At 33.0% G+C, this 16,418-nt stretch overlaps 1 protein-coding gene across 20 annotated transcripts in view; it reads left to right on the plus strand.

Annotated features, from left to right (window-relative positions):
- The window catches only part of Ca-beta (Calcium channel protein beta subunit), a 183,626-nt gene that overhangs the window by 151,345 nt on the left and 15,863 nt on the right, over positions 1 to 16,418 (plus strand). For 3 of the 20 annotated variants that reach the window (XM_076136693.1, XM_076136691.1, XM_076136696.1), the window contains one exon: positions 14,325 to 14,368. The exons of 14 other annotated variants lie outside the window; for them this stretch is intronic. In XM_076136693.1, the coding sequence (XP_075992808.1) occupies positions 14,348 to 14,368 (21 nt within the window). In that variant the 5' untranslated portion in view covers positions 14,325 to 14,347. Of the gene's footprint in view, positions 1 to 5,065; positions 5,245 to 13,221; positions 13,486 to 14,324; positions 14,369 to 16,418 lie in introns of those variants that run through there. 3 more of the 20 variants (XM_076136692.1, XM_076136695.1, XM_076136690.1) reach the window with 3 other exon arrangements.

The raw sequence follows: 16,418 nt of genomic DNA on the forward strand, positions 1-16,418 counted from the left end.
TTTCTTTACTTTAAATAGTATTTTTCTACATATTATACTAAATTGTATACTACCAAGAGGCGTTCTCTGGTCTCTGCCTATTGTTATAGGGAAAAGGCCTGATTTCATGTATGTATGTAATTTATTTTATTCTTTCTGTTACTATTCTGTTTAAAAACAGATTTAAAAAAGCAACTGATTTGGTTTGTCTTTAATTCCGTTCCTACGAAATACACTGACAATAGATTTTGCAACCAAAACATTTTAACATCTTTAACAAAGCCAAAATCGCACGCAATATAGTGCATAAGACCATATACTGTCTGAAACAGGTAAAATCAGAAACAAATCCTTATACTCCATACAAACATACTTTTTACGAACAAACCACGGTCACAACATTGTTTGCCTTCAAAATACAGACAGTAAACCCATTCGTCGCCACAATACAAATTTGTAAAGTGCGCCCCATGTTACAGCGTATAACCTAACCCTAGAAGTAGGTCAGACCAGTCGCCGGCGCGACGGCCATCGATCGGGACGACGCGCGTGCGCAACACAACACATGCGAATATCAACCTTAAGTGTACAGCTATATGGTTGAGTTTAGATTGTAAAAATTAGGGAACGTTTTACCGCATGCCAATTTTGAAGTTGACAGTACTCACGGCACGGTTTTTGTGGCGATCGGTCGGGCCGATCGGTTGGGACGATTTTTTTGGGGATATTGTTGATTTGATACTTTCAAATATTTGTATTATTTTGATCAAGTATTAAAGCTTAAGGCGTTTTGTAGCATATTATTGTTAATCAAAGCTATCTTTTTTGAAGATGCGAAGTTACTTTTGCGATTGATTTCTAAAAGTTTTTTTTTAAGTTTTTCCTGGGGATTCAATGAAATCATTATTTGGGGAATTATTCTTAGATAAAAACATATGTTAATAACAAATTATATGATTAAAAAACCCTTCATGCTCCAACCAATTTGTCAGAACCCAATTTTTCACCTCTCACAACTAAAATAGAAACGTATATTTTTATAACAAAACGATCTGAACTCTTCTGTGCTATACATAGAGTTAATTTTTATTTGTAGACACGTTATTGCAATTTACGCTTTCAACAAGATGAACCTTATTACAAGGGAATAAGGTTTATAATTGTAATGTTTATTGTGAGTAAAATTATTCAATGAAAGACCGGTGCAAGGCAATTATGTAAAACGTTACAGCTTGTATTGTTTCATTGTTTTTGATATATTTGCTTGAGTTTAAATGGAAAGTTTTGTTTGTGTAGGTTGGCAGAGAAGTGTATCTTCTGAAGGGTGGTTTCGGAACAAAATTTTAGGTGTAAGTTACTGGTATTGGTTTTGAAATAAAATAACTATGAGCGAATAAAATAGAAACACGATCTTCTTCATGGTTGGAAAAATCTAACTTTAAGCTTTCTCAACTCGTAACCTGGGAATTTCAGAATTTTAGGAATTTGATGTAATGTTTACGTGGGTATTTACTCGTACTTATAGTAAATAAAGAATTGGGATTGCAGTTTTTCACGTTAGTCCTATAAATGATAAGAAACTCAATTTTATAACTAATCCAAAAGCAAATAAAATAAAAAGTAAAATACCAATCATAAAACAAAAATAGAAAAATAAATACAATTCTATAAATAGTTTCAATATTTCCATTGGGTAACGTCCAGTCGTGGTCTACGAGTGCGACGGTTCTACGACCTCTACGCCAGTGCTACGGGCGTAGCAAAACCGTAGGCGACTGGTGGGCGGTTGTACAACCAACTATTGCTATGTTTAATGAATTTGTTTGTATTTTAAAGAGTAGGATGGAGTATTATTTTATTTATATGAATATTATGTAGCGATGAAATTCATAATGCACCGTAAAATTGACACTTTAGGACGTTCAAAATTGTGATTTAAGGCGATTATTATTGTTTAATTTTTAAAGTAAAATAAAAGATAAAGATAAAAAAAGATAAAAATATTTATTTCTGTCCAAGTTTACAAAGTTTTTGAGAACAATGATAGCCACACTAGGCGTTGCCTGTATCGTGGTATCAATGCAATTGATTACCAGATAGGACTAGCTATAGAGGTACAATAATTTTGCTTACTAACTAATAGAAAATAATACAAGCTAATATAATATGATAGCAGAACAGAAAACAAAATTTTACGCAACAAAGACTTAACTCTAAATGGTCTGTGAGTGTATGTTTGAGTGTGTGTAAGTGTTGGTGTGTCTGTGTATGTGTGTGTTTGTTTGTGTGTGTGTGTGTGTGTATGTTTATTTGTGTGCGTGAAGGAGGGAGGAGAAACAAGAGAAAGGACACCCAGAATAATTAAGATAATGATTTTAATAGCTGTTCGATGTCATAATAATTCAGATCGATGAGATATTTTACAGTTTTTAAATGTGCTTCACGAACAGAGTTTTCCCTAAAATTGCAAGCTTTATTTATTTTATTATACAGATAAGGAAACAGATAACTTTTAAAGCGCTTTGCAAAAAAATAAAATAAAAAATAGCTTTAGAATTTAATTCGTTATTATGTAATGCTAGGAACGGATCTTCTCCATGAATGAAAAATCTCGCTGGCCGAGTGTGGATGAACTTAATAAAGCTTTTAGGTCTATATTATGTACTAGCTTGTACCTGCTGTTTCGCTCGCATATTTTTGCTGAAAATACTTATTTATATCGAGGTATTTATCCATATCGACATTAAAAATTCGACAATCGTTTTAATAGTTTAGCCATGAGCCTAACAGAAATTTTCATATAGATAAACAAATTATATTGTCTTTTTTGCCATAAAAACAAAGCAAAAAACCTTTTTCAAAAATAAAACAGTCAAGTCATCTGTAACCGTATAAATCAATGTCGAGATTGTTATATTCATCGTGACATTACATAATTATATCTCTCAATATATGAGTCATACTCGTGGTCAGGCTCGTGCGAAGTTATCACTCGAAAATTGGTAACGAATAACGATTTCCATAAGTTGTAATTTTTTCTTTTTATTTTCATGATGTAGGTCTATAGATAGTAAATTACTTAAGTGTATTTTACAGATTTTTTTAACGTGATAGTAAATTGAAATTAAATTTACAACATCCGCGGCGTCGTGAGTATAAAACGTTCTTTACACGCTGCATATACGAGAGTTAGATTTCCATAAGAGCAAAAAAATATTGTGTTATTCAAACATTATTTTGGGCTTTTTAAAGCATGAATAATTAGGAATAGGAAACGCCATTAAACTATGCATAAGTGAGTGAAATTATTTGACAAATTTATACATATATTATATATCTCAATTAAAATAATTGACTAGTTTCGTAATGCAACCAACTCTTGATGTATAATATAGTTTATTTTAGCATTACAGGAACAATTCTAAGCACGAGTTTTCTTTTTTCAAAGAAAGATGTAATACAGAATCATCTATCATGTCATAAGAAAGATATCTGCATGAGTCATAGTCATGCTCGCGGTCACGCTAGTGCGAGGCACGCGGAACTCGTAAACTGTGTGGCCTTGTACCACGGAATGTTACCAAACGCTCAACGCGTCATGGAGAGTTCTCACTGAACGATTGTTAGTTGTCATTTTGAGATATAAAGAGGAATAAAGAGCTAGAATATAATATATCTATGTAAGTAGAGTATTACTTAACGTATTTTCTGAAAACTGTTTAAGTAGAATTATGATTCTCCATTCCAGTAAAATACTCCTACAACTTAGATACTATTTTCTATTCATAAAATACCAAAAACTTTAGTTGAAATAAACGAAACCTAAAAATATGATAATTTTTCATTCATATAAATAAATAAACCTACACGCTATTACTATTTAAACTACCAATAAAAACTACAAACCATATGAATAATATGAAAATATTCTTCAAAATGTCAAAGTACTAAACACCCACGGTTAAAAACTCTCAGTTGTGTTGTGTGATCACACCGTTATTTCATTGAAGGCTACGGTTGCACTCTGAAATACTTTTCACAATCATGAAACTAAAGATATCAATTCATTTACAAGCTTTTATCATTCCTGGATAGTGACTAAGCTGACCACGTCACTATAGTCCAACAACTTTGTAGAAAGCCTTTACGTTTATGATTTATCTAGATACTACTTATTATAATAAATACTGCTAGTACTCTATATTGATAATACTACCTATAATTAATAATTTCGTGTTATTCTGAAATAACGTACAGTTCCAGCACAGATTAAATATTTTGGTTTCCTTGAATATTTCCATTCCCTGATTTCTCGTGTTACAAGCTTACAAGTAAATAAGCTATGATGAAATTGTTTCTAAAAGTCTAACAAAACCATACAAAAATTGTTGAAAACTTGACTGAAAAAGGTTTCTTGTACATTGCTCAATCAATGCCTTTACGCAACTTTCGACAAATAAATAGGTACACTTATATTAGAGACGAAAAGGTAGTCAAATAGTTTAATCCCATCGCTTGGCAAGAGTCGCCTCCCAATGTTAGTATGACCACAAGATGGGCCGTAAATCGAAAAAATTATATACTATTTCGCCAGTAAATCGAACTTAGCACCTTACCCTTATGAAAATTATTTACTAAATAAATTCACAGATATGCAGGCTGCTAATTCCTATGTCGTAGAATCTTCAAATTTTTCGACAGAATCCCCGAGACATATTTTGGTATCACAATATTCCACACCTTCCTATTTTATGGCGTAATCGAAAAATATTTACGAAAAAACCTCTTTGTTTTTCGTACTGAAAGAAATGAGGTTCAATAAAATTCATAATAATAATTATGACTGAACAAAAGCACCTGCACAAACGTACCGTGCTAATTACCTTTCGACCTGACTTGATAAACTCCATTCAAGCTTGGTACATCAACTGTCACCTACCGCTCCTCACTCCATTATCTAAGTTGACCCATTTCTCTAATCCCTGATCTTACACGGTTCGACAACCTACACGTAGCGCGGCTGCCACTGCGCGCGCATCCATTCAACAACCGACGAGGGTTCGTGAACTTTCGTACATACTCGTATATATTCGGGCTCATTCGTGCACCGCCGTCGGCAAGGACGGTCGCGTTAAATGGTTTGCAACCACGGCCGACCAAGACGCGATTCCTTTGGTGGTCCGAAGTGGCCACCACGTCCAACCATGTCGTAACATGATGGGTTACAACAACCAGAGCGGCGGTTACAACAAGTTGTTCACGCAGGTGCCGTGTTGTTTAGTGGTTACATTGTTTGTTTATTTACAAACGTCATACGGTGTTTAAGTGATGTGTATCTATAAGATAACGCTCGGGTAACTAGTGTGCATTGTAGTCATGTTATCTGTGCCTAATTATGTGTAAGGTTTGTTTGTTGTGTTGGTGAGGTCGTCAACGTTTCGCATACCAGTCCGTATTCCGATATCGCGGTATTCGATAAATTCTTTGAGCGCTCTAAGCTGTAGGGTTTACGTTGTAAACTAACTTTAATACGTGATTTCATCCGCGTTTTTTGTGACTTTTTATTACTAGTATAAACAGCGTCCTATAATCTCTAAGGCATATCTCAATAGCTATCAAAACCGATTTCTAAATGCAGTTTTATACTTAAAACAATTTCACAATAAGCAAAAGCTTCTTTATAACGGTCCGGTATTGACTATGGTTAGATCAATAACGATATTTAAATACGGTACAATATTTATCAATCGATAAACCAAAATCATTAGTGTTGTGACGCACCGAAATGCACTCGGTAAGACCTTTGACCTTTATAACACTTTATAAACTACTCTATGTATGCCTATCTTTCTAGTAACGTCGATTTCCAATAAACTATCGACAGTAAATAGGGCTACTATAGATTTAGTTACATAGATATTTTTGTTATTGACAATAACAGTTGTTGTTTTATAACGATTTTTGACATGAACCTAAAGAAGTTTAGTTTTTTCTGTAGTTATGAGAGTAACTACACCGTAAGGGTGGGATCGATTTTGATAAGGAACAAATATTTGTGTGATCCACTAATAATATTGATTTTGAAATTTACGTTAAATGATAATATACTAGAATAATATTGATTTTGATTCAGTGTTGGCAGCACATTATGTTATTGTGAGGCTAAGTGGATCGGCAGAAATAGTAAGAGATTGTCTGTTTAGAACACATCATCGGTGTAGTAATGTGGCTTTAATATAGAACAATAAAGTCTTTATAAGTAAACAATCAAAGATCCTTCTATTACTATTACATGCGTAAAAGTTCGTGAAGATGTTTGCATGCATGGTATAACGATGTCTGATATATGTTTGTTCTCTCAAGCATAAATTGAATGTATTAAAAAAATCGGACATAATATTACACAGTTTAGAACCTGTTTAAAAAAATATCCTGTAGATTTTGAGCCATTTCTAATACGACTATTTTTCAAACGAACTCACTCGAGAATAAACATTCAAAAACATAGCCCGGCTATCTCATTCATCTCATTCATCTCATAAACGATTATGAAAATGTTAATTTAAACACATCGATCAAATATATCAAAATTATTTTTTGATCAAAGACTGCAGCTACTTGAGTCTAATTCTGTGTCGACCATTCTAACAATAAGCTTTTCACGTACAGTCAGCACGAAACGCTACTAGTATATTTTTAGCTAAATATCCTGCACAAAAGAATGAATGAAGAATGTGTATAAAATCATTACCTTCACTATCCTCGCAGCTCGATTTCAATACCTTAAATGTTGAAAATCTACCATATCTACCGTACAATCTTTACTAAATAACAATCAACACGATTAAAATACAAAGTCTTGTTTCTCCGCATTTGATGGGGCTTTAACCGACATCCAAATTGGAGGAGGTTCTCAATTCGTCGCGACTCTTTATTAGCCTTGACACAACCTCTTTTGACATAAGCTTGATATACAATGATATGCAGTCATACTTCGACATGCTGCTTTTGTTGCCGACTGTACTTTATAATGTTCTCAGAACCACACTATCTGATGTCTAATGTTCAATACGTCTGTTTGTTTGTCTGTGTCGGAACAGCTCGTAAATGTTTAGTCTGCCATTATACGTGCTTAAAGACGAAGCTATAAGTAAACTTTATTTGTTTGAAGTTATAGGCACTAGGTGTTTGACTGTTGAGGATACTGTGCTCCTGTTTAATGGCGGTTTCATCACACATCATTCAAGAATGATGTGTGATGTTTTGAAACGTTTTAAAGAGTTTGCTAGGGTTAAGTATAGTGTCTATAGCGAGAAAAATGAGATGCTAGTGAGCTTTAGCTGCATATATATTATCATTGTAAAAGACACAAGAGGTGATGGCAAATAAGGAAATTAAAATAATGATAGCTTTATTAACTAAATGCTAATTCAGACTTCAATCTACAGACGTGTCAAGAAAAATGAGCTAGGAGTGCTACAGTAATAACGCGTATTATAAAGAGACAGTTTTAATTACACATTTACATAGTCTCAAGTCTTGTAACCAAATATCAATACTGCGTAATGATTAATATTGTTTCTATAAAAAAACTGCATGCAATTTAAATAAAAAAAAATCGTTGATGCTGCTAAAAATATTCAAGTAATACAGAAAGTATTTAGCCAATCGCAATCAAAAGCTTTGACAGATATTCATTCTATGAATATGGTTTATTTAATAAACACAAACACCTATATTTACCAAGGTACATTCTCAATATAGTATCTAGGATTAGGCCAAGATAGTTTACAAATCCATCAGCCAATGGTTTACTGCACCATGTCAGTTGGGAACCATTCAATAACATTGTGCTTTGTATCCATCTTGTCTATTGTTATTTCACATGTCGCTGATGAAATAATCCTAGTAGAGGCTTTGTTGTGAAGATAGGTTTAGTTGTTTGCGAAGATTGATTCACCTTTCTATGATCAGAAAGCCTAGTGCTGTGAAAAGTTGAATAATTTTGGTTTTTGTTTTGTACGAAATAGATGGGCTTCTCAACTGCTTTTGATTCTGTTCATTGATAAAAAAACAGGATGAAAATCTAGATTACTTTTAATGTCAGTTTTAGACAGGAATTTTTCTAGGCGTACCGTTTTCCAACTTATGTAAATTTGGCATTTGTTAATCTAAACCGAGTGTTGAATCTCATCAAAATCTACTAAGTAGTTTTTTCGTGAAAGAGTAACAAAAATTTATCCATTAAAACAACAATATTGCAGGATGAGCGTATTAGAATTGACAAATATGGGCCCCCGTTTGGCAATCAAAAATTGAAGAATGATTTATAATAGGAAATGTGACCGAAATGGCAGGTTATTTTTAAATCGGTTCAATAGTTCGTTGTGGCTGCTATATCTGGTGTTCCAGTTAATTTATTCATCGGGGTTATTTCACTTGTATTTTTGGATTGTTGTTATTTATGGGTTCTGGGTTAAAATGATTACTTGGAATGCTTAATTTATTGTGCATTGGGAAATAATGATGTTATAAAAGATTAATATTGATATACTACATGCCTGCCCTTTCTGATTTTGTATCATTAACATTATTAACGTTTTTAAATTATTTTTTTAATATGTACGTCTACAACTAAAATAGCAATTCGATTGGCATATACATTCAGATGAGTAATAGCCTCTATTTATACCTAATTACGTAGTATGCAGTTTCTCTCAGAGCTTAACCCCACAGACAGAGAATAAAAAAATAAGATTACATCCGTTACTGCAACAGAAATAATTCAATCTTTAAAACTTTTAACTGTCATTCCAATCCTTGAGTCATTCGGCTATAAAAACTAAAAATTCGCATAAAAGAACAATCTGCAGCGTTTGAATAACAAACACGTGATGTACGAATTGATTTTACTATTCTGTCTTAATAAATTGCTGTGGAAATCTTCCAGATGTGTTTACATGTCAATGTCCAGAGCATTAACGTTGAATCAACAATGTCGAGGTTGTTCTATTCAACTGTACTGTAGTTTTGCATCTGGTGTTCCGCAGGGACTGGTGATGGGGCCACTTTTGTTATGTGTGAAATCATACCAATTATTATTATTGTTTTTTTACTAGAATATTTTTATCGGTATCGTGTTATGTCAATGGGTTGTGGAAGTACAATAGGCAGTCGCTCCATATAAAATACTGATATTCAGCTGCATACGGTGATACTGGAAGCCGACTCCAACATAGTTGGAAGAAAGGCTAGACTGATGATGATACCAGAAAAGTCTTGTATAATGTCCATTTTCTGAGCTTAGTGCAGGGACCGCTGTAAACACTGCAATGTATAATATTAGAACAACTGAAATAAATATTTATTTAATTATTGAACCAAAAGTTTCTCTCTCTTCCTCTTCATCTCTCCTTCTGGTAGTTTGTCTTTTACGCAATCAATATTAAAACTGAAACCGGTTACATGAAAGCAGAGCTGCTCAAATAGTAACTGGATATGCCAAAAGTAAAGTGTCCTATGAGACTTTTAAATCAGCGTTTCATGATTGTTTCCGTATATCATTTTTATAATTGCCTTTTCGTAACGTTTATTTATTTTAAGTTATTTAACAACATTTCCCAGTTCTAGAGTAATTCTTAAGTCACAAGAGACCTACGCAATATCAAGCAGTGTCATTTTAACAAAGACTTTTTCTTACATACCTACATATTATCATCAAGACAGTTATAGCCCACAAGTGGAAACAGAGGTGTATGAAATACACACACGTTTCATTATTAAAATCGTTAATCTAGAGTTTAATACTACTGGAAATATCTCATATAAATTTTGAACTTTGCCCAACTAAGAATTGAACCCTAGACCTCAAGATGTGCCTAACCACCCAGACCACAAAACAAAATTGAAAAATGTCTATTTAAATGATCGGCTTCAGTTTCTTAACCTAATCTAATACGCATAAATCTATTTACGCACAATTGTTTATATTTCTCCGGTTCACGTGTTCATATCGATCCGCGGTGGAAGTTTCAATCTACGGTATGCGTTCAATCTATCGATATAGTCTAACAACTTCGTAGAGAGCCTTGTGTACAAGGCAAGCGAGGTATATAACATTCAGAATTTCGAACATCAAGTGATCTGCAGGCGTATGCAACGGACGGTGGCATGTTTGATGCAGCTATGTACTATATTTAAAAACATGGAATTATTAATAACGAGCTTCTGCCCGCGATTTCATCCGGGTGATTTGGTAATTTAGGTCGGAATTCTCGTAAAAACGTTCACCCCCTCTTATAAACCTCTTTTTTCGCACTAAAAAGAAGCCTATCTTCTTTGTCAACATTAAGTCTGTATTCATACCAAATTTCATCAAAATCGTTTCAGTAGTTTAGGCGTGAAAGCGGAACAGACAGAGTTACTTTCGCATTTATAACATTACAAGTAGGAAAGCAGAGATGAACTAGATAAATCGTGCACGCCAATACTCTCTACTAAGTCGTAAGACTATAAGTACACAAATAGATTTTTTACGTCTTCCAATATTACTGATCGGTAACGCATCGTGCGTTTTATTTTTGATATTCTATACCGGAGATAAAAATATCGACTAGCTTCATACTTGTGCGTGTAGTTTGTTAGTAAAAGTTCATTAGCTTTTCTTCCCTTTGCGTTTCTCTGCATGCATCTCTTGCGTCAGTATGTGATAGTTGTCAATTTATCTATATTAGTAAGTATTTAGCAGTATATAAGTATGTTTATTCCATTTACGTTTGTTTATGTACGGTAATTTCATTTACCCTATACGGTAAATGACTATCGTAAGAATGGTGCAGATTTACCGAAGGACAGAGTACATTATATAGCTATGTATAAATTTATCCAAACCCGTTATGTAGTCTTGCTGTGATTGATTAACAAACAGGGTATTTAAATATTAAAACATATAAACTTACGAATTTTTAATAGTTCTATTTAGTTTCGAGGCCGATATTATTTATTCGCATGTTATATTTGTAAAAGTCAATTAAATTCTAATTTCTCCGTCATTATGGTTGCATCGATTCTTTTGACCTCAGTATATTATTCAAACGATACACCTTGAAGTAAGGCAGTAATTCTGCCAAGGACGAAATAATCAGCTATTCAATGTATCGATTGCATGAATTAAATATCACAGAAAAAGTACACCGGTTACTGTTTTAAAACACGAAAGAATACAATACAATATGGCTTGTCACTGAAAAATATTACAGACTTTTTTTTCCTAAGGCAACTCACCACTTAAGAACTAATTTCTTGAGGACTTTTATAACTATACAAAAAACTGATATAAAGCACAACTAAACCCTAAACAAGGATAAACGAATCGCAGGAATATTTGATCAGTGAAAAAATGCTCTCCGCGACTTTTGTGCCCATTTGATCATTTTAAGAACTAAGCCACGAATTTTGTTGAAAGTCTTTCTTCTCATAAATTAATCTTGTGACGCGAAAATCATGCATGCATGCATGCAAATATAAAAACTGTAGTAGACAAAAATCTGCTTCTTAAGTTTTATTTATTTGTTTCGTACGAGAATCAAACCTACTGCCACGGTGTAGGCCTTTAACCCTTAACGCCTTTCCTTAAGATGTAAGCGCTTCTTCATAAATGTTCTTATGTTAATTAAGAAACGACATTTAATTATAATAAAATTATGTCTGCCAGTTGACTTAGTTCTGATTATATGAATATGATATCCATAAAACGTAAGAACTTATTAATATGAAGAATATTACTACACTATATCGTAAAGAGTAGGAAATAATCTTGCGTCTGAAAGAAATAGTTTTCCTAAATTCTAACTATTTTACGAAATTAAATGTATGGTCTGTGATAAATTGATAGATCTATGAAATATTGAAGTTTCTTTTCCAATCGATTTTGCAGGAACTTGATCGTATTTAATACTCGTATAACGTATATTATAAATGCGAAAATTTGTGAAAATAGATGTATATGTTACTGTAAAAGCCCGAACGGTGGTAAATCCTAAGATTTTCCGGTATAACCTAAGATTTACCAACTCGCAATGGTAAAAGTCCGAACAATTCTTTTATTTCGAAGTTTTACCTATATTCACTTGATGATGTCGAGATGTCGCTGGAGAAATTTAGCACTTTTTTTAACATATAACATTTCTACCCAAACTCTTTTAAACGGACGCAGTCGCAGGCAAACCATAGTATTTATCGGATATGCAACAAAAATATTTACAAAATCATAGTAGTTATTAGTTTTTAAATCTTATTTCCATTAAGGCGAAATAATACGAACTATATAACTTATATACCTCATATAATGTACTATTATCTCTATCTTTACATTAGAACCGTGGATCAGCCACTTAGGCACGAATTGTTAGTCCATTCGTCAGAAATAGACCAATAAAATAGTCCTACGTCATTGGATTGTATGCCGGATAGATTTGTCTAGCTAGTGTTTAGGTATTCTAGGAAATGACGGATATAGTTCTATTTAGAGATAAAATACGATTGTAGAATGCAGGTTTTTTAATATTGAAATCGAAATCAAACGTGTATAGATGTATGTAATAAATATACATTATATAGTTTTACATTGTAATATGTGAAGTGAAACTTTATTATAAGTAAATACACTGAACCATGTTTGTTGCAATAAATTATTTTGAACAAAAATTGTGAATAGTTTTCGTTAATTTTTAACTGTGCGATCAAATAATAATCTGCGATGTAGTCAGCGAATTGGTAATTTTAGTGTTTAATTCTTTCGTATAAAAACTGCTGAGCCGATTCGTATAAAGGTTGTTCGGTTAGTAGTTTAAACCCTAGGGAAGGAAAATAGACATTTTCTAGTGATAAATATTTTTAATGTTTTCTGGTCAGTGTATAGATAGTTACAAATACATGAGAGCATGTTCTCGTTAAAAGCTTTTTTCGCGTTCTTGACATATTTTCTCAATCAGCGTGACCTCAACCCCTTCCACATCGCTACAGGAGCCAAGTATCCAAAATCCGCAATAATAAAAAACCTCCCCATACAAACATAGTAACGCTAGCCAAAACACTGGTTTGATATAAATAAAAAATCTCCATCCACTGGCGCTGCCCCAAAAACAAGGGCGTAAAGTATGCACAGTGGGGGTTATCGAGCCGTAGGGGGCGGTGGAAGGGGGAGGAAAAGTGGGCGATGACGTCATGCCTTCGACCCGCCAGACTGCCGCCGAAACCGCCGTGCCAGTGTTATTCAAGCCTTGTTCAACAGCGGCCAGATAACTCCTTGGCTGAATGAGCTAGATACCTCGGCCTGTGAATGAGAAAAAGTTATAACCGTTTTATGACAGTTCTTGATTCGAATTTAGTCATAGATTAATATTGTTTTTTTTTTCGGGAAGTTCGTGTTATAGTTTGTATATAAAATGTTTGTAAGTGTGAAGACGATTTTTTTGTTTTCTTATATTTTTGGAAGCTTTGCCTAAGGTGAGCGTCGTTTGTAGTTTTTAGTTTATCTGTGGTTTAGTTTAGTTTATGCTTTTAGTTGACCATGCTAGTCCTAGTTTACATTACATTTGTAGTTAGTTTCACGTACATTACAAATTTAGTTGTATTCTTACAGGTATTATTTTTATGTATGTTTGATATATTTTATTATTTACTGTATTATATTATTTTCCAATCAGAATTCCAACTATGTTGATTCTAATTTTCTTATCATGTTCAAATTCAAAATTATTGTTACTTATTATTTTGTGTTTATTTTATTAACTCTACATTACATGAAATTGGCTACAAACATGAATAATATTGGTTATAAAGGATTCCCAAAAATGTGTCAAAATTGATAATTATATGTATTTGTCCTAACATATAACACTACAAGAAATACAAGCATGAACCTAACAATTATATTTTATTTTTATAGATTGTATGCGACGTTATTTTGTGTACATTCTGTGCCACAGATTGGAAACCATACAGCGATTCATTAAATAATAACTCTTCGAAATCATAATACTGGCTGAAAAGAAAAATATCGAAACCATAACAAACAAAGAAAAAACGCCATTCTATAAAAAAGAAAAGTTACATTCTATTTGACATTCTGAATTTAAAGAACTGTCAAACGAATTTGTTAAATGTGATGCCGTCAACATTTTTTGAAATTGGTGAACTGGATGTGGTAAAACATTGTGTCGTCAACATTTTTTTAATTGGTATAAAGAGTTATTATTTAATACGAATGTGGCCAACGGTCTAATTAGCTCCAAAGCATGTCTGTCTGATTTCTTATCTGTTTGTGTGTCTCGCATTGCATGCAGTCGGCACGACTCACCATCGACCAATGACAAACTACAAACCCTTGGTAAGACACTTATTGTTTTATTATTTGTTATTTTCTGCTGATATTCTGTGTGCTTTACCACCGTGTTGTTAGTCAATGTGTAATTTAGATATAGGATCTTAGATCGTCAACCCTTTTTAACTATTATTTCCTAACTTTAAATAAATAATGATCATAATTAAGGTAAAAATACCAACTAAGCTAAAAGTAATTTTGCTAAAGTTTACAAGCAGAAACTACCCAATGATACATAACTAACTTTAAGATTTTCATAAAAACTGAAACAGAATAATGTTTCTGTTAAAGTTTTCAGTATAGACTCTTCTCTATCTATAAGTATTTTTTGCACTAACTGAGTCAAGACTTTTAAACTCTATCTAACACATTTAGCGCAAAAATGGTTATTTTAAATTCGTATTGATCTTAAAAAGTTAATAATTTCTATCAAATAATCGGTTAACCTACATTTCCATAGGAACATATTTTAAAATTCTACCATCAATTTAAAACTCCAATAAAAAAAATCCGTAGCCTTGTAATAAATAAAGTATTTCCTTGTACATCTTGTTGCGTACTTGTAAGTAACTGCATAAGTGGTGCAAGGCGGTGCGGACATGCGCGCGCACCGCTCCACCGCGCGCCGCGGCGCCGCTCCGAGCCAAAACACGCTCCACTTATAGATTTACTTGTACACTATTATAGACTGAACTGTCGATATAAGGAAAAAGAGAATCAGAGAGCTATTTTTGACTTCTTTTCTTTGTGTAAAATCGGCTTGAAACCTTTATATTTTGAAAAATTTTGTAGTACTTTGAGGACTAAACCACAAACTGCATACTTTGGAATTCCATTTTGGTGAAAATAAGTAAAGAAGTCATTAATGGGTTCGTTCCGCCCGCGGTGGAAAACAGGCTTTAGATTTGTAAAGAGACTAAATAAATGGCTACAATACCATACTGTAATCTACAGAATAAGGACATGTCCCTGGATTGATTGTCATGATTATAGTAAAGCTCATAACTCTTTGCTGAATGTTTCTACTGAAATAGATTGCAGAGAAGGAACAAAAAATTACGACTTTTCTGGTCTCAATGCTAAGTTTTATATTAAAAAGTACGTAGGTTGATATTACTGCTAGTTGTGTGTTTTTTATCCTAATTTCGATTGTGGATACTCTTATGCTAGTTATATTATAATCGTTATTGAACGCTCAAAGCTGGTTCGTTAGCAAATTTTACAGATGATAAAATTATGTTAAGGTCTGATCAAAGTAGTTTTTAAAGAAAAAGTGATAAATTATGATGAAATAATCTATGCCAGGGTTCAATCAAAAAGTGTTATGTTGAGAACTTTTGAATACTATGCTTTATCGAGTGCAAAACATTTGAAAACTAGTAGTTGACGACAATTTTTAACAACCTTAATAAAATCTCTTTTGGAAAACACTAAAATATCTTTATGTCCCACTTGTCAACATAAAATATGACTACTAAACATTAACTGGTTTACGCGACATTGTTACAACAGTTTCAACAATAATTAGGCATTAACTAAAATGTTGCAGCACTTATTTTTGTAGGCTAGAAGTCTTTGCAATACAAGTAGGAGAGCTACATTTTGAACAGTTAAAATGGAAGTTTGTATATTGATTTAATACGGTTTATGATATCGAATTCTAGGCTATATTAAGAGTATTGTTAGATTATCCAAGCTAATGATTGACTGGAGAATTGGTATATTCCCAGGTATCCTCTCTACGCTGTCACCCCGCGGTGACAACTGGGAATTTTCTTCCTACCTTTAATACCGTTGTTAGCGTGGAGCAAAGATTTTAAATTTCAGATAATTTACAGTAAAATTAAGGTTACTTGATCATCTTTGAAAACAGTATGATAGACGCATTGTTTAAGTCTTGTATCAAGTTACACATACCTAATAAAAACTTCTCTCGAATACACTTTATTTTAGTAATAAACAATGCTGGCTGAACTAGTTAGTTTAACCGGCATCCGTTTCGTGACTACACCAATCATTCTCTTTACTCGTTAAAGGAAAATTGACATCATGATTG

The sequence above is a fragment of the Anticarsia gemmatalis genome, chromosome 3 (genome assembly GCF_050436995.1).
Source record: "Anticarsia gemmatalis isolate Benzon Research Colony breed Stoneville strain chromosome 3, ilAntGemm2 primary, whole genome shotgun sequence".
Classification (NCBI taxonomy): Eukaryota; Metazoa; Arthropoda; class Insecta; order Lepidoptera; family Erebidae; genus Anticarsia; species Anticarsia gemmatalis.